This window comes from Neofelis nebulosa, chromosome 16 (assembly GCF_028018385.1).
Source record: "Neofelis nebulosa isolate mNeoNeb1 chromosome 16, mNeoNeb1.pri, whole genome shotgun sequence".
Taxonomy (NCBI): Eukaryota; Metazoa; Chordata; class Mammalia; order Carnivora; family Felidae; genus Neofelis; species Neofelis nebulosa.
This window is the reverse complement of record NC_080797.1, coordinates 39057106-39078443: the sequence shown is the minus strand read 5'-3', so window position 1 is coordinate 39078443 and position 21338 is coordinate 39057106. Positions and strand designations below refer to the sequence as shown.

Genomic DNA, 21338 nt, shown 5'->3' with positions numbered 1-21338 from the left:
CGAGGAGTTCTAAATGGGCAGTTTGGAACGAGGGGGCGCTCACAAAGTCATTAACCTCCCGGTAAGGACGGGTAAAGGAGACGCGCCTGGCTGCCTCCGCGGCCCCTGTGGGCCCTTCTCAGCACACGGGTTTGGCCGGCTCCACCTACCCCCGCGCTCCTGTCTGGCTGTTTCGGTTCGCTCTTTGTCATTCTCTCTGGCTGCCTTCATGGGTCCCTTTCTTTGTGTCTGCTTCCGACTGCCTACCTGTTCCGCTGTCTCTTGCTCCCCTTTCCGCGCCCAACCTGAGACCAAGGGAATTTTAAGGTCATGACAGCGGCCTGGACGTCGGTGTAGGTTCTCGGGTCGCAGGCAAGGCACCTCCGGCCTGCGAAATATCCAGGGAAGTGTCCGAAGCACCTTCCCCAAGAACGAGGGCATTTCTCAGCGGGGCTGGGGAACGGATCCCAAAACTTTCCGTTCCTTTTTGGTATGGACCAACTCAGGACAAGAGAAGGACCAACTCAACTCAGGCTGGAGAAGATCCAGGCCCCAGTGGAGAAAAGCTCCATATCATTTTGGTTAGAGACACAGAGACCTTGCACACTCGTTCTGTGTGTGGGCAAGGGTGCAAGGAGGTCAGGATGGGTTTGTGGGCCACCGGTCTTGGTCCTGGAGTCCTTAGCACCTGTGAGCAGGTGCCCGTGGTTCCGGGGAAGGCCAGATGACAGTATCCACCCGACCTTGTGACACATTTAAAATTGTCCTCTCTTTTACTTTATCCTGTCAGGTACCCAAATCTATTTCACTGCCTCCCTCTGCATCACATTGGAGGTATTTGTTTGTGAATGGTGGATAAAGGATTCTTAACATTTTGGGGTTCACTCATTGATACTTTAAAATTTGATGAAAGCTGGGGCTCCTGGGTGGCTCAGTCGGTTAAGCGGCCGACTTCAGCCAGGTCACGATCTCGCGGTCCGTGAGTTCGAGCCCCGCGTCAGGCTCTGGGCTGATGGCTCGGAGCCTGGAGCCTGTTTCCGATTCTGTGTCTCCCTCTCTCTGCACCTCCCCTGTTCATGCTCTGTCTCTCTCTGTCCCAAAAAAAAAAAAAAAAAAAAAAAAGTTGATAAAATTTGATGAAAGCTATTGGTTCCCTCCTCCCTAAGTGGGGGGGGGGGGGAGTACTTACATAATACTCACCAAATCCCACAATTTCAGAGGATTTCAGACCCCTTGGACCCCGGGTTAAGGACTCCTATTTGGACTGATCAAAGAAGCTGGTGTCTGGAAAATGCTGAGACCAAATATGGTCAGTTAATATAGGTCTTCACTTTTTTTTGCCTGTAGCTGATACTTTGGTGTTTACCAGGTTATCCTTTATCTTTAAAAACACCCATCCGGCAGTGTCCCTCTCCCCACCACTACCATAGGGGCTGGGTTCCCAGTGGGAGTCAGTCTTTCTCTGTTTCCCAGAGCAGGGGGGGCTCAAGAAAATGGGAAGAGGTTTGCTGCGAGAAGCTGATCTTGGGCTGGCCCAGGGTGGGACCAGCTGCCAGAAGGAAGTGGGACTTGAGGAATAAAAAAACATATCAGGGAACAAAAAAAAAGTAATGAAACTCCTGGAGAGGGGAAGGCTGTCTGGCGACAACCCTCTAGATAATGCTGTCTGTGAGCCAAACAAATGGAGATCGGGCAGTGTGATGTTCTTTTGTGTCCCTTATTGATCTACTTATTCAGTTTCTTCGGAGACCCCAGTTCTCCGTGGGCCTGAGGGCTTAGCCAAGGTTAGAGTCCGGAGATAATGAATTTTGGGTTGAAAAGGGAAGGATTTGCTCCCAAATATTTTTGTTATCTTGTTGGTACGAGCCACACATTATCAGGTAGCTCCTGACAAGCCTGGGGGACCCCCGAGTTTCACCCCAAGTTTTGGCTTCTTTAGACTCTTTGTCGTCCACGGCCCAGTAAAACCTTCCTGGCATTTCTCCCCACTCCTGTGAATTGATCTCCCCGAAAAAAAGTCAGGTTTCATTGGGGTCTGAGAAGTGAACCAACTTCCTTCTTTCAGCACTGTGTTCAGACAGATTAAGGGAACAGGAAATTGTCTGGCTTATTACACACTGCCTACACACACTCACACTCACACACTGCCCTACCCTCCTGGCTCATCCTCAATTGCCTACACATTTCAAGTAAATGCGACCTGGGGAAGGAAAGACCTCAACCCATTGCCAGTTGCCTCTCTCTGGGCTGACACAACCATCACCTAGCAGCCCCCACCGTTCTGGGCTGTCACACAGAAGCCAATGGCTGGCTAATAGTATTCAGACCCCTGCCTGAAAATAAAAAGAAAAAAATAAACAATTTTCTGCTTGGGACAACTTAAACTGAAGAATTCAGGCTGGGAACACCTGACCTAAATGCTTTTAATCAGAGCAGAAGAAATATATGCCCATTTGTTTCCTACTTTACTAATTAAAAAAAAAAAAAGCTAATTGGTGTTCTCAGGAACTTCCAACTGAGGGTCAGGAGCCTCTAGCCATCTCTTCACCCCTTCTCAATTCCCTGTGCCCCACCCCTCCCCCCACAAGGCCATCTCCACCGTGGAGTTGGCCTCTTTCCCACAGAAAATGGGAGGGGGGGATGCCCTCAGACCATCTGGCTCCGCCCCTGCACCAGAACTTTGGCCCTGAAAAGGCAATGCAGTCATTGGCCAGAAGTTCCTGCCCAGCAGGGTCTTACCCTCCCTAGATCCCTGGACTAGTTTCTGGGAGCAGAGACCTCTCACTGCCTGCAACTCAGCACTGCTAACTGGTGGAGTGCAGCTCCCGCTGGAGCCCCAGAGCTTAGCCCAGCCCTGGGCACACAGTAGGCACTCAGGAGATATCCGTGGAATGTGAAATGAAGGTTCCCACAAGGCAAAGCTCTGTGATTTGTTTAGGGAGTCTCTGAGGCCAATAACATGGAGAAACTCCAAGGAAATGGAGTAGGAAATGCCCAGGAAATGAGCAAGCCGTGGTTTTTCTGAAGTATTTCTCAGATGTTCTGCTTTAATTCCGTCTTTCTGGGCCCCCTATTTCTTTTCCACCCATTCTCTGAGGCAGGGATCTTGTTCAACAACTCCAGCAAAGGGAAAAGTCTTATTGAGAAGCTGAATGAGAATATGCCACCACTCCCCAGACCTTTCCCCCACCAGATCCAGATACTTCAGGCTAAAGGGAGTTTGAACCTGAAATGAGCCAGATAATTGCCCCAATTCTCTGTTCCTTATTGAAGAGGTAGTTACAGGCCAAGGGGTTCAAGGGGCCTCGCTTTTATGGACATTGCTTTAAGTCAAAAGAATACATTATACATATACAGGCTGAGAACATACCCTCCAACCCAGACTGGTTCTCTGAGAACAAAGCAGGATTCCTCCTCCCTCCCCCTTCCCTCCTCCTTCTCCTCCACCTCTTTTCCCCCTCCCCTTCCTTGTTATTAATAGTTATTATTTACTACATACTCTCTGTTCACCAAGCACTGTGCTAAATCCTAGACACTTTGTACAGTAATTAATCCGTACAACAACCCTAAGAGTTAAGACATCCAGATTTTGCAGATGCAGAAACTGGGTGACTTTTCCCAGCATAAACCCTGTGTAAGTGTGTGTGTGGGGGGGGGGGGGTGAGAGAGAGAGAGAGAGAGATAATGTTGATGCGATACTGGCAGATCTGAATGTTCAAGTGGTGTAATGGGGATGGAAATAAAGAAAATTGACAATGAGAAGATCTTAAAGTTTTTGAAATATGGAATGTTTTAATAGAAAGCAGACAGTTTCTCCTGCCCTAAAGTGAACAAAAGAAGTGATGCAATTAACTGGCTAATTCCCAGCCCCAAATGCTTTCCCTGGAAATGGGCGGATAATGAGGCCGACAGTATGTTCGCAGTTGAATTCGCCTGATGTTGCACCATTTCTCCCCCTAACTTTTGCGAATCGATTGGGCAAAATCACAGTGAGACGCACAGACGCTTCCCGGACGCTCACATACTCGCGCGCGCGCGCGCGCGGCGGGCGGGCGCGCGCGCGCACACACGCACGTAAGAATGCTGACACACACAGACCCGAATTTATCCTGCCTCTAGAGTCTTTTATGATTCAGCCTCGGGAATGAAAATAGGGTTTGGAGCAGAATAATGTGCCCGAGGCCAGCTAGGGCGCAGCTGCTCCAGATGTGCTCTAGGTAATTAGGCGTCCACGGGAGCCCCTGCCATGCAGGGAAGGCGCGTCTCGGGGCTGCAGACCCGGGCGGGGTCGGGGGGGGGGCCTAGTCTGCCGCACGGTGGGCCCGTGCCCTTTGCTGCCCCAGCCCCGCAGCCCCCCTCGGCCCTCTGTTTCCCTGCCTTTCCCCCAGGGGATTCTCTGGGACCTCTGTCCTACAAGGAACTTTGGAGAGATGTCTCCAAGTGGGCCCCCGCAGTGTAAAATGGCGTCTCTACCTTGGCAGGAGGGGAAGAGGGACCCCCGTTTCTCCTACCCCGTGCTTCTCGGGTTCGGGGGGGGGGTCTAAAGGGACTGTGTCCCGAGCAAGGTTTCCTTTTCCTGGAATCCGACAGGCCATTTGAGCCAAGGAAAGTGACCTGACTGCCTGCCCTAAAGGCCTTTCTCTTTTGGGTTTATGGGGCAGTCCTGTATCCAACACCTTCTCTTGTCATCAGGGCCTCTTTTACAAAGTATTCAAACTTCACGGTGTCCCCGTCCTGTGGGTCGTTTTCACCTGGGTGTTTGAAGGCCTCGGGCACTTGCCCTCGATGACACACATCTGGGGAAGTTGTAAGCTTTGAACTGACCATGTCTTGGAAGGGAGGGGGCCGCGCGCATCTTGTCTCCCAATCTTAGCTGAGACTCTCCTATATTCGCTTCCACTTCCCTTACGTGCTCCCCCAAATCTTAATTCCAACCCCCCCCCCCCAAAGGCTGCCTTTCCTGAAATGAATTTTGCTCACAAGGCAGACATTTTTTGCTGGGGTCGTCCTATTTTGGGGTAAGAGCATTTCACTTGGAGTAAAGGACTTGTCGGCCTGCCTCACCATTTTATAGCTGCTCTGATCTCGGGCTAATGACTTCATTTCTTCGGGCCTCAGTGTCTTCCTTTGCAAGTTGCGGGGAGGGGTTCAGGATTCCGGCGCTGCCCTTGAGCAGGCTTCTGGGGAGATCAAAGGAGACTGGGCTGTGGAAGGCTCTCTAGAGTCGGGAAGGAGGGTAGGGGGTGGGGAGCGGATGAAGCCACCATTAGCTGCCGATTCCTTTCCCAGCCCTCACTCGTTTCATCGTGTTTCTCTTGCTTGGCAGAGGGCGCCAAAGGCGACGCGCCGGCGGCCGGCTCCAGGCCAAGCCCAGTGCGTCTGCAGGAACCAGCCCCTTCACCAACGCGGGACACAGGACTGCGTGAGGACTCAACGCCAGGGCGCCGCCTAGAGGTTGGCGGCGGCCTCAGCCTCACCCGCCAGCCACTGCGGAGCCGCTCCCCCAGCCCGGGGCAAAAAAAATTGGGGGCAAAACATCGAGCCTGGGTCTCAGGGATGGTGCTTCCGGCATCTCTGCCTGCTCTGAAACCCACCCCGCCAACATACTGAACCCTACCTAGGAAGAGAGACGGAGGAAGAAGGCCCAGGAATATTTATTCTCCTTGCAACTCTAACTAAATGGAAGGGGGTCTCAATTTCGGTTTCTTTGAGGATCCTGGGTTCTGCATCTGTGTCTACACTGCCTCCTCTCCACATCTCATGTGCAGTTCCCTCCAGTTATGCTAGAACTCTGCTGTATCTTCAAGGAGGGACAAGAGTAGGGAAAAGTGACCCCTAAATCCTGCAGCTTGATCATCTACATTTTCAATTTTCTGAATAACTTGGGGATCGACGTGCTTTGGGGAGAGGATTTGGACACTTGAGGGTGAAAAGAAACCCCACCTCAATGGCCTTTACTCACGGAGTGACCATTATGAGCTCAACCAGTGTATGAGAAGGGTGCCTGTGGGCAGCAGCTCCCCTGTTGGTGGGTATCTGTGTTGGGCATTGAAAGTTGGCTCCTTTGGGGCCAGCAATCTCGGAAGGAAAAGGCTAGTTGGCATCTATGGGAGTGTATTTGAGGTGTCAGTCCAGTCCCATGCAGAGAATTTTATGCTTTAAACTGGGATCCATGGCCTGGGTTCTGGGTACCAGTGGGGCGGGGAGGGGGCATCTACAAAGCCCTTGAAAAGTATGTGCAAAACTTGTGTGTGCACAGATACATCTGTTCTGCAGCCGTGGCCTCTTCAGATTTTCCAGCGTCTAAGACTAAAATGGTCCCATCCCCTCTCCTCGGCCCAGGGAATCCTGAGACCCAGGTCAGCAATGAGCAGGGAGCCAGCACAGTGACCTGCCCCCACTGCAGGCTTCTGGGGGGGGGGGGGGCGGGGGGGGGTAATAACAGTCTTGAATGGTGTGGAAACTGCTAGCCCCTCAGTCCTGCCCTCCGCCCTTCGCTAACAGCTCCCGGAGGCAAATCCTCATAGCAGGGGTGACTGCCAGGAGCTGCCATCACAGTATTTTTATTAAAAATATAGCATGATAAAGAGCAAAATGGGGGAGTTCGGGCATGTAATAAGGAGGGAGCCGCCGGAGGGGCCTCCTCATGCATATCCTGGAATATGAATATGGGCATGGAAACAAGCTACTTCCTGTCCTCCAGCTGTTAATGAGAGCCCGCCTTCCTCCTCCTTGGTGCAGGGAAGGAGCCAGAGGGCACGGCGGCTCCCATCCCCCACTGGCTGGGGCAGAGTAGGACTGCCTGCCTCAGAGTTGGCCTTTCAAAAAAAATTGCAAACTGTAGACCATAGTATTTTCCCTGCCCCTTCCATTTGTTTATAACTTTATTTTGAATTTTCTTTCTTTCTTTCTTTCTTTCTTTCTTTCTTTCTTTCTTTCTTTCTTTCTTTCTTTTCTTTCTCTTTCTTCCTTTTCTTTCTTTCTTTCTTTCTTTCTTTCTTTCTTTCTTTCTTTCTTTCTTTCTTTCTTTCTTTCCTTCTTTCTTTTTAAAATAATCTCTACACCCAATGTGGGGCTTGAACTCACAATCCTGAGATCGAGAGTCACCTGCTGTACAGACTGAGCCAACCAGATATTCCCCCCTTTTTTAAAAAAAAATCACTTAAAAAAAGAAGTCCCCAGTAATGTTTTGGGGCCTTTCCTTGGAAGTGGGGGGTGGGCGTGGAGCCGGCGGGTCACACAGGGCGCACCTGTGTGTGTCTGTGGGAGGAAGGGGCCGCCAGTGCACCAAGCCCCAGCCTGGGTCTGCAGCTGAGCCTCAGTTCTGCACCCGAGCCCTGACTGCGCCTGAGCTCATCTTAGCCCTCCAGCGCCTCTTAGACCTAGATCCTTTTTATTTTTTGGTGAATAACTGTGAGGCATAATCGAATTCCTTTGCTCTCCCGCCCAGAAATGCACCTAACCAGGCCCCTCCAGCAGACAAAGTGAACAGGAAATCAACAACTTCGCTCCCAATTATCTGGAGCTCACAGCGAAAAGACACTTTCCTTGGTTTTGGTTTTGATTCACTACGGGCTAATAGCGATTTTCCAAATCCGGATTCCACAAAGTTTGGTCAAAACAAAACAAAAGCAAAAGGTCCTGAGCCGAAAAGAGCGATGGAGAGGGCAGTGGAAGTTCAGGTAGTGGCTGTTGTTGGAGGCTTTGAAGGAACCAGACAGGAGACGGTGGCAGAGGCCTCGGCAGAGGCCAATTTGGACACCACTCAGCGCTGGCCGTCACCTCCACTCTGGCCAAGACCAGCGTCTCGGTTTCTCCTCTGGGAGCGCCTGCCCGGCTCAGCCCCTTCAGGCCTTCTGACCCTCTCTCCCCTTCAAGCAAGTACCTGGCAATAAACGGGTGGGGCAGGGCAAAGGTCTGGCAGCTAGAGGCGCAAAAAGAAAAAAAAAAACAAAAAAAAACCCCGCTTTCAGCGGAAAGATGCAAAGAACGAGGCCACAGGGCGTGGCCGGCAGAGCCAGGCTTTAGCGAGGAAGGACGGGGCGCCTAACTCCGCTTGGGCGAAGGGCCGGGTCCGCCGAGCCCGGGCATGTGCGTGCGGCCCGGTGAGTTGCCAGCCGCCGCACGGGCGACTCCTGCGAGAGAAGAGTCCCTGGAGGCGGGGACAGCCGACGCAAAGTCCCGGGGGCCGAGGCTGCTTCTCTCCACGCGGACACAGTCTGCTCGGACGAAAGAAAGGGGCCGAGGCGGCTGCTTCTGCGGCTCGTAAATTTGTTTCCCCTTCCTTTTAACCCGCCCCCCGGCCGTCTTTCTTTTCAGGACAGGAGGGGATGTAAACCATTTGAAGTTCATCAACACGGTGAAGTTTTATTGTATTTCCGGTCCCCAAGATTTATACCCGGGAGGGGGAGCGGGCGGCCGGGCAGACTCCTCCGCTCCCTCGGACTTCCCTGCCGGACACGTGGCCACGCGGACCCTCGCCTCCGGCGCCAGGGCGGGAGGGAGCCGGGCCGGACGGGGGGACAGGCCGCTGGCGCCGCGCCTTCCGACGGCCGCTCCCGCCGCCGCTGCCGCCGCCGTCCAGGTGAGTCCGCCGCCTCGGCTCGCGCGGCCGCCCGCCCGCTGTGGGCTGTGTGCCTGAACACCTGCGACGACGACGCGGGCGTCTGGAGGGGTAGAGGTGGCCGCAGGGGAGATCGGTGGGGGCGGAGAGCGAAGGGCCCAAGCTGAAGGTCAGGAAGCAAGAAGCAGCCTTGCTCTCTGCGTCCCAAGCTGAGCCTCCAGGTTTCATTTGTGAATTCGGAGCGGATCCTCTTACCTGGGACGGCTCAGCCTCTGCGGAACCAGGTCCCCCCACCCCTACCCCGGACGTTTCCGGCAGGGCGACTTCGACTTCGCAGCGACTGTCCAGGCCAACCCGCTTTTGCCTGCCTGTCATCCCTAGTCTTCCTGGTATTTTCTCACACTCTGCTTTTCCATCTATGTCTCCAGCAGTCACTTTCTGCCTCTCCGCTCTCCGGTCTCTACTCCAGTCTCAAAGCAGGGGGGTGGTGTAGGGCTTGAAGATTTGGCCTCTCGGAACTACCCCGGGTGACCCTGGAATATAGGCACTAGCCCGAAGACGGGGAGTGGAGATGCACCTTGATGACAGTTTGAAGTTGAGAAATCTTATCTGTGGAGACCTCCAGCTGCAGAGACGGAGGCTGAGAGGTGGTGACCAGGCAGGTGTAGCTGTGAGGCCTTGTCCAGGTCTGGGGCTGGGCCTAGGGTCCCCATCCTCCTCCACCAGGGCTCCTGGAAGAGAACAAAAGTTCCCGGAATCTCTGAGCTGGTGGCACCGGCTCCTGAATGTTTGTGCCTGGAGTCCTGCCTCCAGATCTTTGGATGGGTTGTTTACTAGCAACTGGGTTCTGTTGGGAAAGTGGTGGAGGAAAATGAAGTGAGTTGGCCAACCGTTTTTGGTTTTTTTTTTTGTTTTTGTTTTTTTTTTTTTTTGTTTTTTTGGCCCATAAGATGGCTACGGGGGCCTGCCCCCTCAGTGAGCCCTTGACCTGGAGCTGCTGAGTGAATTAGGTAGTTTCATGTTGTTGGGCCTGGATTTCTGAACACAACGACATTAAACCACCCGACTCACGGCAGCTACTGCTCCTCGCTTAGCTGGAGGAGTGTGCGTGGGGGGTGGGGGTGGGTGCTGGGCAGGGAGGCAGCATAAGGACCAGTGTATCACTCTTGCCAAATGGTGAAGAGGTTCGAGATCCTTCACCCAGAAACAGCGAAGATGTTCCCCAGAGAAAAGAGGTGGGAAGCCCTAGGGTGTCTTTCCACTTCCGTATTTTTTAAGTGGGTGTTGGGAGGGAAAGCAGGAATGGAGAACATTCTACTCTCCAGAGGCACCTTACTGGGCTATTCTGCAGAGCCAAAGAATGCTGGTTGGGGCTTCAGGCTTTCTGCCTTGGGATCTTGGACTCCTGTCTACGTTTAGACTTTTCAAGGAAAGCCTCTCCAACTTGGCAAATGCTTGGTTTCAAGAGATACAAGGGATCCTTGAGATCTTTGCAACCCTTGGTGGGGGGTGGGGTGGGACAGGACTCCACTTCAACAGGAAACGTCAGGTCCTTGAAGAGGGCTCAGTATGTCCCATTCTAAAGGGGAAATGTCAGGATCCCGTGTAGCCTCAGCCTGTATGCCTCCAGGGTCCTTCCTAGGGCCCCCTAGTGGGGCAGAGGTGGGGCAGAAAAAGTCCTATGTTTCCCAATCCCTCAGCTCCTGTTCCACAGAGTGGCCAAGGCTTCCCCATAGACCCTTGTGCTGGGCTACAGGTTTACCTCGGTCCGTAGAGGCCACCCCCTGGGAGAGGGGCCTGATGTGCAGGCTAAATGGGGAGCCCAGGCTGTTGGGCAGTTCACTCCAGACTGGTGGTCTGACAGGAGATGATGCAGGGGGGGTGGGGCAGGGGCAAAACCATGATACCCTCTTTGACCCCAACCCATTCTAGGCTGCTGGCTCCCGGCCCAGGAGAGGAATAGCTAGACGTACTGGCGGAAGGAGGGGACGGTCCAAAGCATAAGCTAACTTTTGTTCCCAAACTTTCCCCCCCTGCTTGAGGCAAGGGAATGTGGAAAGGGGCCGGGAAAGAGGCCCGACCGGATGGGGCTCTGGCGCCAAGCTGACATGGAGGGGGGGCAGTCTGTGAACAAGGGGCATCTGCTAGGAGTGGAAGGGCCCTTGGGAGACCCACCTCTGGCCCTGGGAGAAATGCAGCCTTCAATCCACCCCCGTGGTGAGCAAAGGCCAACAACACAACTCCTTGACATTTTCTTGTCCTCCAGCCTGGGTGAAGGTGGTCTAGGGTGTCTTTCTGCCTTACCTTACTTCTCTCTGGGCCTCTCACAAACCTGCCCAGCCACCCGGAGCCTGGAGCCTGACTGTCTTCCATCCCGGCGTCTCTTGGCCACCCCCTCCCAGGAACAGTGCTGTAAAAAGAAAAAAAGGGGGATGTTAGAGAGAAAAGAGGAAATCAAGTCTTTGGAAAGCAGAGGGTTTTACAACAGCCTCAGGTTTTATGGAAGCAATTCCGTAATAACCTTCTACCTGCTCAGCTCCTTTCCGCCCCGCCTGCCCCCAACCCCGTTTGGCCTCCTGGATGCCCCCTCCCAAAGAGTCAGCCACCCCCACCGCTTTCCATATCCCCGATGGCTGAGACTTGGGAAGAAGATTCCTGAGGTCTGCTTGGGCCGGTGACCTCTCCGTTCTTCCTTTCACCTCTGACATCCTGGGAGGGAGATTTGGCAGGAGATTTCGTTACTTTGCAATTAAAAGCCCCACTTGGAGGGTGTGGCAGCATTGAGGTTTGAACCCATGTGTGTGGATTCGATGTGATCCCGGTTTAGAGGTTGTTTTGTATAAAGGCTGAAGGTTCTGGGGACCTTGATTTCTTCCCCCTTGGAGCAAACATCCCCACCCCTCTTTCTTTCCCAGAGTGGGTCTGGACTCTGGTTCTGGGTCAGAAGAAATATCTCTGGGTGGTTGGAGACATAGGCTTGGGGACCTTTGTAATTTCGTTGTAGATAGCAGTGCTTTTGTGTGACCCCCACAGTTACCTGAGGGCTTTCACATTCAGCTCATCTTTGCCCACTGGTCAGATTCACACTTGTGAGGGACACGCTTGTGTGCAGGTAATGGTGCTTACATCCTTGTGTCCATCACTACCATGAAAGAAACATCACACGATGTACATCGTTCCTGCAGTTTGGGGTGAGATACACAGTAAAGGAGGTCATGGTCGGACAAAAAAAAAAAAAAAAAAAAGTCACAAAATTTCATGACCTCCCCTGGGCCAGTCTGAGGCATTTCCTTTACCTTCCACAGAAATATTTTGGAAGAAAGTTATCAAAGGATTCAGATGTAAGCCACATGCGTTTGTTTGAGGATACGATGTATATTTTGCCTGAATATCAAGTCAACAGGAGATTTTCAAGCAAGGCTTCCTGATCAACTGATGTTTTATAGCCAGAATTCAAGTACACAAATACTCAAGTTTTTGCCCTTTCCGTAGGTGTGTGATAGTTATAAAAATGTATGCACAAACTTTTGGGTAACAGATCTTCTTCTATGAACAGAATCGTAAACTCACATCATTCACAGGGGTTATACATGCCTCCACATATGCACCATTGGGTCTTCTGTGTGAACACCCAAGCACATCCGCTATTATAGTTGGGTGTATTTATTTATTACATATTCTATACACAACCTAGAGTACAGCACATTTGCACACTGGGTCCCCATAAATAAATATCGATTTGAAATATACATACAGGATATCCACATCTATTCAAATACAAAATGCCTAAGTTTCAGCTTAGCTTATCTATTAAAACCAAACTTTTCCCCCTTTTCCCCATTTATTGTTTTTCTTTTTCTTTTTTCCTCCTCTCTTGCTTTTCCTTCCCTCTGTCTAGATTTTTTTCCTGTCTCTTCTTATTGACAAGGATCTTTCCCAAAGCCGCCCCCCCCCCCCCAAGCACAGGCACTCACCGTCTGGTCCTGGCCAGGGTCGGCCTCTGCTCTCCCCACTTCTGCCTTGCTCTTGGCTGCTCTGGGCCCCAGTGTGGCCAAGGGCTGCAGCTTTTCCCTGCCTGTCCTTCTCCGAGCCACCAGCTACTGGCCCTAGCTGTGCTCAGGCGGCAGCTCCTGTGCTGGGAATGGCCAGAGACTGGGGGGCGGGGGGCAGGCAAGGTTTTCCTTCTTTCTCTTTAGGATTAGGAGTGGCGTGGGGAGCAGTTTGCTGTCTCCGGACAAAGTGACCCCCACTCAAGCAACCTCTCTACTAAGCATCTTTAGAAGCTGGGCTCCAGGGACAGCCGGCAGTCCTGTTTGCCTCCTTCCCTCACGGTGGGTACCATTGTTTGGGAGAGGAAATAAGGTTTTGAGGGCGTCCACAGACCCTCAGAGCACCCAAACAGGGTGCTCCCTCCCCACTGACCCTTTAGCCCTCTGCCTGAGCTGGAGTTGAGCTCCAGTTTGGGACAGCAGCATTTGCTAGAAAGGCTGGCTGGGGTGGGACTATCGCTTGGTGCATTTGCTTCCCCACCTGGGAGATGAGCTGGGGTGCAAGACCCAGGGTTGGGGTGCTGGTTCGTTCTCGTCCCTCCAGAGCCCTCTCTCCTGAGAAGACTGAGACCTCAAAACCTGTCATTCTGAAACTGTTCCCACACTCTGGTGTTAGGAGCAAAGGCTAAGCTCTGGTCTCAGAAAAACAGGCCTGGGTCTCCTCCTTACCCAGCACCTAGGAGCCACAAGGGGAGATGGGCAAGTCAGAAACCTAAACCCTGTCTCCTGGGCCTCCCCACCCTTGTAGGGCACAAGTCAGGAGCTCAAATGTGCTGCCTCTAACTTCTTCCCTAAAGGAAGCGTCCCTCTTGACTTCTCTCTTATTGCAAAGAAAGGCAGCAACAAAGTCTGGGCCAGGAATGGGAACCAGAGGGCTGCAGTCAGAGCCCAGCGCTTGCACGGGCCTGGGTCCTCAGAGCAGCCCAGCACTGTGACTTTTCTATGAATAAAAAAGGCCCTGCCCACACTCCACATGGCCTTTTGGGCCCTAATTTATATACTACAGAAAGTCATATACTCGGCCCTCCATGCTTCATAACACCATTATTTATGGCAGGAGAGGCGCTTTTTTTTTTTTTTTGAAGAATATATTTATTACAGGTAAAGCCAACAGCAGACTCCATACGTCTGGCAAATCGAGAACAGGTGCTTTGCCTTAACTGTGATTCATTCGCTCTGTGCCCAGCTTTCTCGCTGTTGAGTCCGGGGAGCTCCCTTGACTTTCCCAAGCGTCCAACCGCTACTTAGAAGAATTTGCATCGGATTTTTGTTTCCCCACTTGGGTCCCATGGAAAAAGCAGATCTTCACGCTGTTTGGTTCCGGATCTGCTGGGCTGTCGCCCTCGGAGAGCTGGGGTGGGGAAGGAGGGGGCCGGCTGGGCGCTGGCATTGATCTTTAAAAAATCATTTTGAAATCGCCATAATGTGAAGAAATATGGCGCTTCGCCCTCGTATTTCACACGTAATGACACGAGATGGCTTCATTTGGAAAGAAAAGCGGGCGGGAGCGTGTCTGTGTGTGTGCGGAGGTGATCTGCAGCTTTCTGCAGGCAGAGGGGTACATGGCCAAAAAGATAAAACCTCAAATTAGAATGGCCCCGCTTTCGGTAAAAGGACAGGGCTGGGGACAGCCGATCGTTTAAGGGCCCAGGGCCCGGCAATGCTGAGAAAACCCACCCCAGCCTGCTCCCAGCCCCAACCGCAGGAGAGCCCGGTCTGCCCAGGGGTTGCGTCTCCCTGTGCCTCTACACCACAAGAAGCCACTGTACCCAGGGCAGAAGCTGGAGGAGCTGCGGCCGGGAGATGAGCCAGGAAGCCAGCCGGTGGCCCCAGGGGAGAATCAGCGCAGGGCCGCGTAGCAGAGACCAATAAAACCGACTATCTGAAAGCTCCAGCCAGAGAGTTCACAGGAGGGGAGGCGGCGGGTGGCCGGGAGACTGACCTGCAGGCCCTCGGTCTACACTGGTGCCCAATACCGGTATTTGGAAATCTATCAGGAAGGCGATGCCGGGTGAGAAGAGCCATCCGGAAGAGTCGAAAACTGGGCCCCTTCTTCACTGGCTGTAAGGGGAGATAACTGCGGGACCCCTTCCCACACCTCTGCTCTGCTGACACCTTAGGGAATTTCCCTTAACCCTTTCTCACATTCGGCTCCCGCAACGGGGCAATTTTAAGGGCCCCCGGCAGTTATCAGGGGGAGGAAAAGAGTAATGGCTATGCCCCCACCCCCCCACCCCCTACCTCCCTCTGATCGGGGCCAGAGAGAGGCCCTAGGAATTTAAAGGACCTTTGGCTAGTTGTATTAAACTCTTTCTGAGGCTCAACTTTTCAGGGCCTGGTGAATACCTCTAACCTCATGTAGGTTCTGATTTTAGGATAGCTAAATTTTAGGACCAGGTCATTGGACACTCACCCCGCTCTCCTCTGTCAGCTACCGAGGGGTCAGGAGAAGCTCCCAGGCCTGTAAACCTCCCAACATAGTCACAGAGAGCCCTCCAAAGCAGATAATGCCCTATAAAACCCCCCAACTTCTCTCCCATCCCCTTTACTTCATCTCCAGTGGATTGCTGCCGCACTGTTGTTTAATAAACATCTTGTGTCAAGGGGACAGAGGAGAGGAAACGAGGCCTGCGGGGTGGAGTGGCGTTGGGGGGTCCTGTCCCCACCCCCTCTTTAATTATGCTGTGGGCCTCTCGGTCTGCTCCCCGGGCTGGGGTTCTCTCCCTCCCTCTGCCCAGCTCTCCCTCTCTTCCTCCCGGACCCGCCTGGGGAGAGGGCTCCACAGCCTGAATCCCTCCCGAGGCAGCCCGCTGCTTTCCCTCCGCCTCTCCTCCGCCCCCGCCGCCCCATGTCGAGAACAACCCCCCTTCCTGCAAAAGGAGGGGAGGGGGGGGGGGAGGGAGGGCGGCCGGCAGCTCGGGCTGAGGTTACGTGGCCGCCGGAGCCCTGACGTGATAGCACATTGCATCAGCATAAAACAATCCATCCTCGATATGGAATGCGGTGCGGACGGATGACAGCGAGAGCGCAGCCCCCTCGCCCGATTGATTTATGTTGGAGCTGACGCTTTATCAGGCAGTCGGAAAAACTTTGACCAATCATTTTGCAAGGAGCGCTGAGCCGGGCTGCTCCACTGTACTTTGTTGGCTGAGAAGTTGAGCAGGGGGTGGGGGTGGGAGGGTGGGGGGCTGGGGGGGTCGCGTCCGAAAGCCCTCACACCGGTCTGGGTGCCACCTCTCCCTGCTTGGGCGCCGCCGCGCGAGCGCTTCCCTTCCCCCTGCGAGCGCCCGGATAATGTCTGAGAATGTCCATTTCTGGGACGCTTAGCAGCTATTATGTCGACTCGATCATAAGTCACGAGAGTGAGGACGCTCCTCCAGCCAAGTTTCCTTCCGGCCAGTACGCGAGCCCCCGGCAGCCGGGCCACGCGGAGCACCTGGAGTTCCCCTCGTGCAGCTTCCAGCCCAAAGCGCCGGTGTTCGGCGCCTCCTGGGCGCCGCTGAGCCCGCACGCGTCCGGAAGCCTGCCGTCCGTCTACCACCCCTACCTGCAGCCCCAGGGCGTCCCGCCGGCCGAGAGCAGGTACCTCCGCACCTGGCTGGAGCCGGCGCCGCGCGGCGAAGCTGCTCCGGGGCAGGGCCAGGCGGCGGTGAAGGCGGAGCCGCTGCTGGGCGCGCCTGGGGAGCTGCTCAAACAGGGCACGCCCGAGTACAGTTTGGAAACTTCGGCGGGCAGGGAGGCCGTCCTGTCTAATCAAAGACCCGGCTACGGGGACAATAAAATTTGCGAAGGAAGCGAGGACAAAGAGAGGCCGGATCAAAGTAAGTTATAAAAAGTGAGGAAATACCAGGCCGAAGGCCAGGCGAGGTGGGGGGAGGGGAGGGGAGAGGCAATAAACTGCGGACAATGTGGAGGGGAGACCGCGGCGGTGGCCGGAGAGAGCGAGCGGGGGAGGAGGGAAGAGGGAGGAAGGAAGGAAGGAAGCAGGCAAAGCTAGCCGGGTGCCCCCCGAAGGGGAGACTGAGGCCGCTGGCGGAGCGCCGCCCCCACCGCTGCCACGTCCTGGAGGGGACTGGGGCGCAGGCACCACCTCGCCGCCCTCTCGGCCTCCCTTCCCCCACTCCCCCGGGGCTCGGGCTCAAAGCCCGGGAGGAGGCTGTCGGCGGCCGGCCGGGAGAGGGGCCGGCGGGGCCGGGGCCCGGGCGGCAGCCGGCGAGGCCGAGAGCCCGCGCCGGCGAGGGCGGGAGCGCACGGGGCTGCCCGGGGCCGCGCGGCTGGCAGAGCTCCCCGCGCCACGCGCAGACCGTAAAAGCCGGCCAAGGGGAAGTGGGAGGGGGCTCATTAGGATTTTATTTGCGATGCAACAGCTTGGCGGAGGATTGTTCCTAGCAGGTCTCGCGCAGTAGCCGCTCAGGGTCCGCAGCCGGCGCCGGGAGGGGCGGGGAAGCCCTGGACCCGGTGACTGAGCCCCCTCCCCGGATGCGCCGGCCCCTCCCCGGGAGCCTTCCCTCCGGCCGCCCCCTCCCCTCCTTGGCATCCTCGCCCGGCTTGCAGCTTCCTTTTCTGCAGCCCCCGCTGCGCTCCGCGGGGTTCCCTATAGCCCCAGCCGGAGCCGTCCGCCTCTCGGGGAGTCGGGGGATCGCTTCTGAACTTCGGGGGCCGACCGCCAGAGTGGAGAAGGAGAGATCCCGAAGGGACCCTGGGGAGAGGAAGGGTGGGGGGAAGAGAGGCTTGCGGCAAGGCGGAAAACTTTACCCTCCGATGGCAGTTACTCCTCATCTTTCCCACTGCTCCAGAAGCACCCCCGCCAGGAGCCCAGGTCTGGCTAATTTCCAGGAGGTGCTGCTGGCTGGATGTGGGGTAGGGGGAGTCTCATCGTTTTCGTTTTTTAAGGTTGAGAAGAAGCAAATTGGTTGGGGGTTCTTAGCTCCGAACAATAAGCCCCAGGCTGACCGGAACAGGTCCTCACCCCTCACTCTTTTGGGGGAGCGAGGGTCAGATTTTTTTGGTCTCTGCTTGCCCTGCCAGATTTCCTGTCAGCGTGGTGGCCCGCGGGCCCTTTGGGGCGCCCTTGTCTGCTGGAGGGTAGAGAGCTGCCCCCACTCCCCTGAGGTCCCTGCCAGGTCCTACCACCTCCAGCCTGCCAGGGTTAATGACAAGAACTAGCATTTGGGTAACACGGGCTCTTCCCCAAACCTCCCGACTCACACCCAAACAGACCCCCCACACCAAGCCCCCCAAACTCTGCCTGGAAAGCCCATTACTGCAAGGCGGCGGTTGGGCTGGGATCAATTATTAACAGTTTTTTTTTCCTCTTTCATATTTAATGCGGCTGTAGGTCCCATCCCAGGCAATCACATTAAAGACATAGCACTGCAAATTGGTAAGACACGGTACTTAGTGTAGGATGAGCCAGATTATTTTTTTTTTAAATATATTCAGTGCTTTTTGTTTAGGGAGGAGAATCTAGCAAAGGGTGACTGTTATTTTTAATTGGCTCTGCTTTGTTTGGCAACTTTTCTGAGTTCCAGGGTAGGGAGAGAGACAGTGAAAGGAAGACAAGCCCGTGTATATTTTTGTTTCCTCTCTCCCCCCACCCCCCACCTCCCCTTCTTCCATTCAATTACCCCTTTCTCTGCTCTTCCTCACTACACGGAGCCAGTTGGAGTTAGGTGTGCTGTGAAGGGCCTTCTGTCACCCCCACATCATCCACGGCCCCCCACCCTGGGACCGGAGCAGTCTCGCTTCCCAATCTCCCTGAACTTGCTTTAACCAAACTGCGAGCTGAGCAGGAGCGGAAAAGGAGAGACTATTGCAACCATAAGTTATCTGCGAGCCCCTGGCGCTCCCTTGTCCACAGTCTGGAGTTGATAAATGGTTGCAATTGGGTTGCATGTGAATTGGAGTATGCTAGATGTTTGCGTCTCTAAGTGCAGACCCATGTTTGCGGGGTGTGTGTGTGGCGGGGGCGGGGGGGGAGGCGACAAGGTATCTACAGACACACAGGCCTGCTGCCATGTGGCCAAGAGATGCAAACTTGTGATGAAGGCAGGGTGTCCCTGACTGGACTTGGAGGGGCCAGGAGGTCTCTCTGGCGTGGCTGAACAGAAGCCGGCTCCCCCTGGGCCCAACCCTCCTCTTACCTCCCGGACCCAGGGCCAGGACCCTCCAGGTCAGCTACCTCTGGTTAGTCCGGTGGTGCCGGTGGGGAGGGGGGAGGGGCTTTAGCCATGCTGGGCTTTGACCTGAGTCCCAACCAGTGGCGACCCAAGTGGAGAAAGAGACTGAGCGAGAACCTGAGACAGGCAGAGCTTTGGAAGCGCTGACAAGCCTGTTTGGCCCCACTCTGTCCCAGTAACTGTCACCTGGCGGGCGATGTCGACAGCAACTCCTGACCCATCTCTGGGACCCCTTCTGGGAACTGGAAGGCCCAGCGCCCCCCTCCGCAACGCAAGATGGGGGAGTGGAGACCAGGGGGACATCCTCTTGGAAGGAGAGCACGGGGGCCTTTCAGCCCCCCTTCCTTTCTTTGATTCTATCGCTGCTTCTCTTTCAGCCAACCCCTCCGCCAACTGGCTGCACGCTCGCTCTTCCCGGAAAAAGCGCTGTCCCTACACCAAATACCAGACGCTGGAGCTAGAGAAGGAGTTTCTGTTCAATATGTACCTCACCAGGGACCGTAGGCACGAAGTGGCCAGACTCCTCAATCTGAGTGAGAGACAAGTCAAAATCTGGTTTCAGAACCGGCGGATGAAAATGAAGAAAATGAATAAGGAACAGGGCAAAGAGTGAAGATCCCCCACCCCCGCCCGGCCCTCCCTGCCCCTTCCCCATCTCACGCTTATTTATAAGTGATGGCTGCAGGGCCAGCGCTGTCTGGGATGTATTCAAGTGAATGGGGAAGGGGGTGTTTCTCTTCAAAGTCCTTCTCTGCATCTCAAGTATCTTTCCTTTGCCCTTACCTGTCCTTCTCTTCTCCCTGAGCCTCAGAAGGAAGTTTTGTTGATTTAGAAGGTAGACATGTAGTTGGTTTCTAACAAAGTGATGGGCCGCAAGGAAAGAGAGCCCCTAGTCGAGCCCCTAGCAATCCCCTTAATTTTTCTGGGAAGCCCCAGCCCCTCACTTCCAGCCTACCTGTCTCCACGCAGCACCCCCCCCCCCGCCCTGTCCCTATCCTGAGTCACCCAGGGACACTCCAGCTGCATACAGCCCAACAGAAGCCCACACACTTAAAGCCTGGAGCCCACAGTGATAATGGGGAAAGCTCACAGCCAACACTCAAATGAAGTGACACCCCAAATGCAGACCATCGCACCCCAAACCTGGCAGAACAGCCCTCAGACCACCAGCAAGCCCAGATTCTACCCCTGACACAAATCCACATCCAGAAGATGTCTAGAGACGCACTCCTGAATGAGGCGTTGTAGCCCAAAGGGCTCGGCATCACGTCACCATCTCTATGGAATCCCCAACTATACCCCATTTGGACCCAAGGGCAAATGGGGTAAATTCAGCCCCCAAGCTGCAAAGCTAGAAGGGGCGAGGAAAGACAGCAGTGGTCTTATGGAGGCATCTTAGGATTTATGAAGGTGTTTCACACGCACACGTTTTGTTGCAGGAAATGTTTAATTCCGCATGTTGTTTTCCTCTCCTTCCAACAAAAGGAGGTCAAATCGTGGGTCGTAAGCCTTGACAATGTCGTCTGTCTGTTCATCTGTGCCCCGCTTGACACAGACTAGCTTCTCTTGCTCTACACAGGCCCTGCCTTCTTGCACATCCTCCCCAGCTCTGAAATCAACTCTGTTCGGCCAAATCCACCTTGCACCAGCGAATCAAGCCGCCCCTTGTAGAAAAGCCCCTCCACCCTCCATCCCCTGCTAGCTCAACCCTACTATAGGCAGGAAAGCCAGGTCAGGAGAGTCCTATGGAGAATTTATTGTGAATCGATTCCCCGAGAGCGCCCTTCCGGGGATAACTTGTGGACAGGGGGGAGGAGAGGCTCCGGCGGGCGCGCGGAGCCTGGCGCATGCCTCCCCATCCTGCCCACGTCTCGACCCATGCAGAGGAGCCTCGAGGCTCGCGGCTGCCCGCCCCAGTGCAGAACGAGACCTGCCCCAGCGCCGGGCTTTGCCTCCCGCGACTCGGGCCTGGACGGTGGCCTGCGCGGCTGCCTGCCGGGCGCGCGCTTCTGGGGAACGCGGTCCCGCGTGCAAAGGAAAGAGGCGAAATCGCACCTAAGCGGCAGGCCGGAAGCTAACTCTGTGCTTCCCTGCTTCCCCTCCCCGCCCCTGCTCCCCGGAACTGTCCAGTCGCCCTTCAATTCCATGAACTGTTCTTGCTCCTGCTTCTCCCGACCCTGCAAGGGGACACTCCAGTAGAACTTCTTTGCTTTGTCGGTGGCTGTCGTGAAATTGTGCTGTGTTTCGTGATTTCTTTGGGGGTGATTGTCTCGCCTGTTTTCAGTTGTCGCTTATATGGGAGGGGGGCGTGGGTGGGAGTGGGAGGGTGAGGGGCCTAGAGCTCTGATTGTTTGTTTTGGAAGAAAAAAAAACAAGAAAAAGAACAAAAAATATATATCACTCTAGAAAATAAATCTCTTCTTGTGTCTTATTCTGTGTTGGCTCTCCTCACCTGGCCAGAGGTAGAGGTCCTTGTTCCAAGAGGGTAGCTTGGAAAACAGACTCCTTAGCCCAAGAGGTGCCTCCTTTAGACCTTGCAGGGCAGGGCTTCCTGGTGGGGCTGAGAAC

At 54.7% G+C, this 21338-nt stretch overlaps 1 protein-coding gene and 1 long non-coding RNA gene across 2 annotated transcripts; one reads left to right on the top strand and one right to left on the bottom strand.

Annotated features, from left to right (window-relative positions):
- Positions 1 to 8602: 8602 nt before the first annotated feature.
- LOC131497488 (uncharacterized) lies at positions 8603 to 11736 on the bottom strand. The gene is made up of 3 exons (XR_009254986.1): positions 11580 to 11736; positions 10847 to 10952; positions 8603 to 9273 (listed from the first exon to the last, which is right to left on the bottom strand). It is a non-coding gene; the product is annotated as an uncharacterized LOC131497488 (long non-coding RNA).
- Positions 11737 to 15793: 4057 nt separating this feature from the next.
- Positions 15794 to 21066, top strand: HOXB9 (homeobox B9). The gene is made up of 2 exons (XM_058703795.1): positions 15794 to 16412; positions 19148 to 21066. The coding sequence occupies exons 1-2, from the start codon at positions 15896 to 15898 to the stop codon at positions 19381 to 19383; spliced, it is 753 nt and encodes a 250-aa protein (XP_058559778.1). The 5' UTR covers positions 15794 to 15895; the 3' UTR covers positions 19384 to 21066.
- The last annotated feature ends 272 nt before the right edge of the window (positions 21067 to 21338 follow it).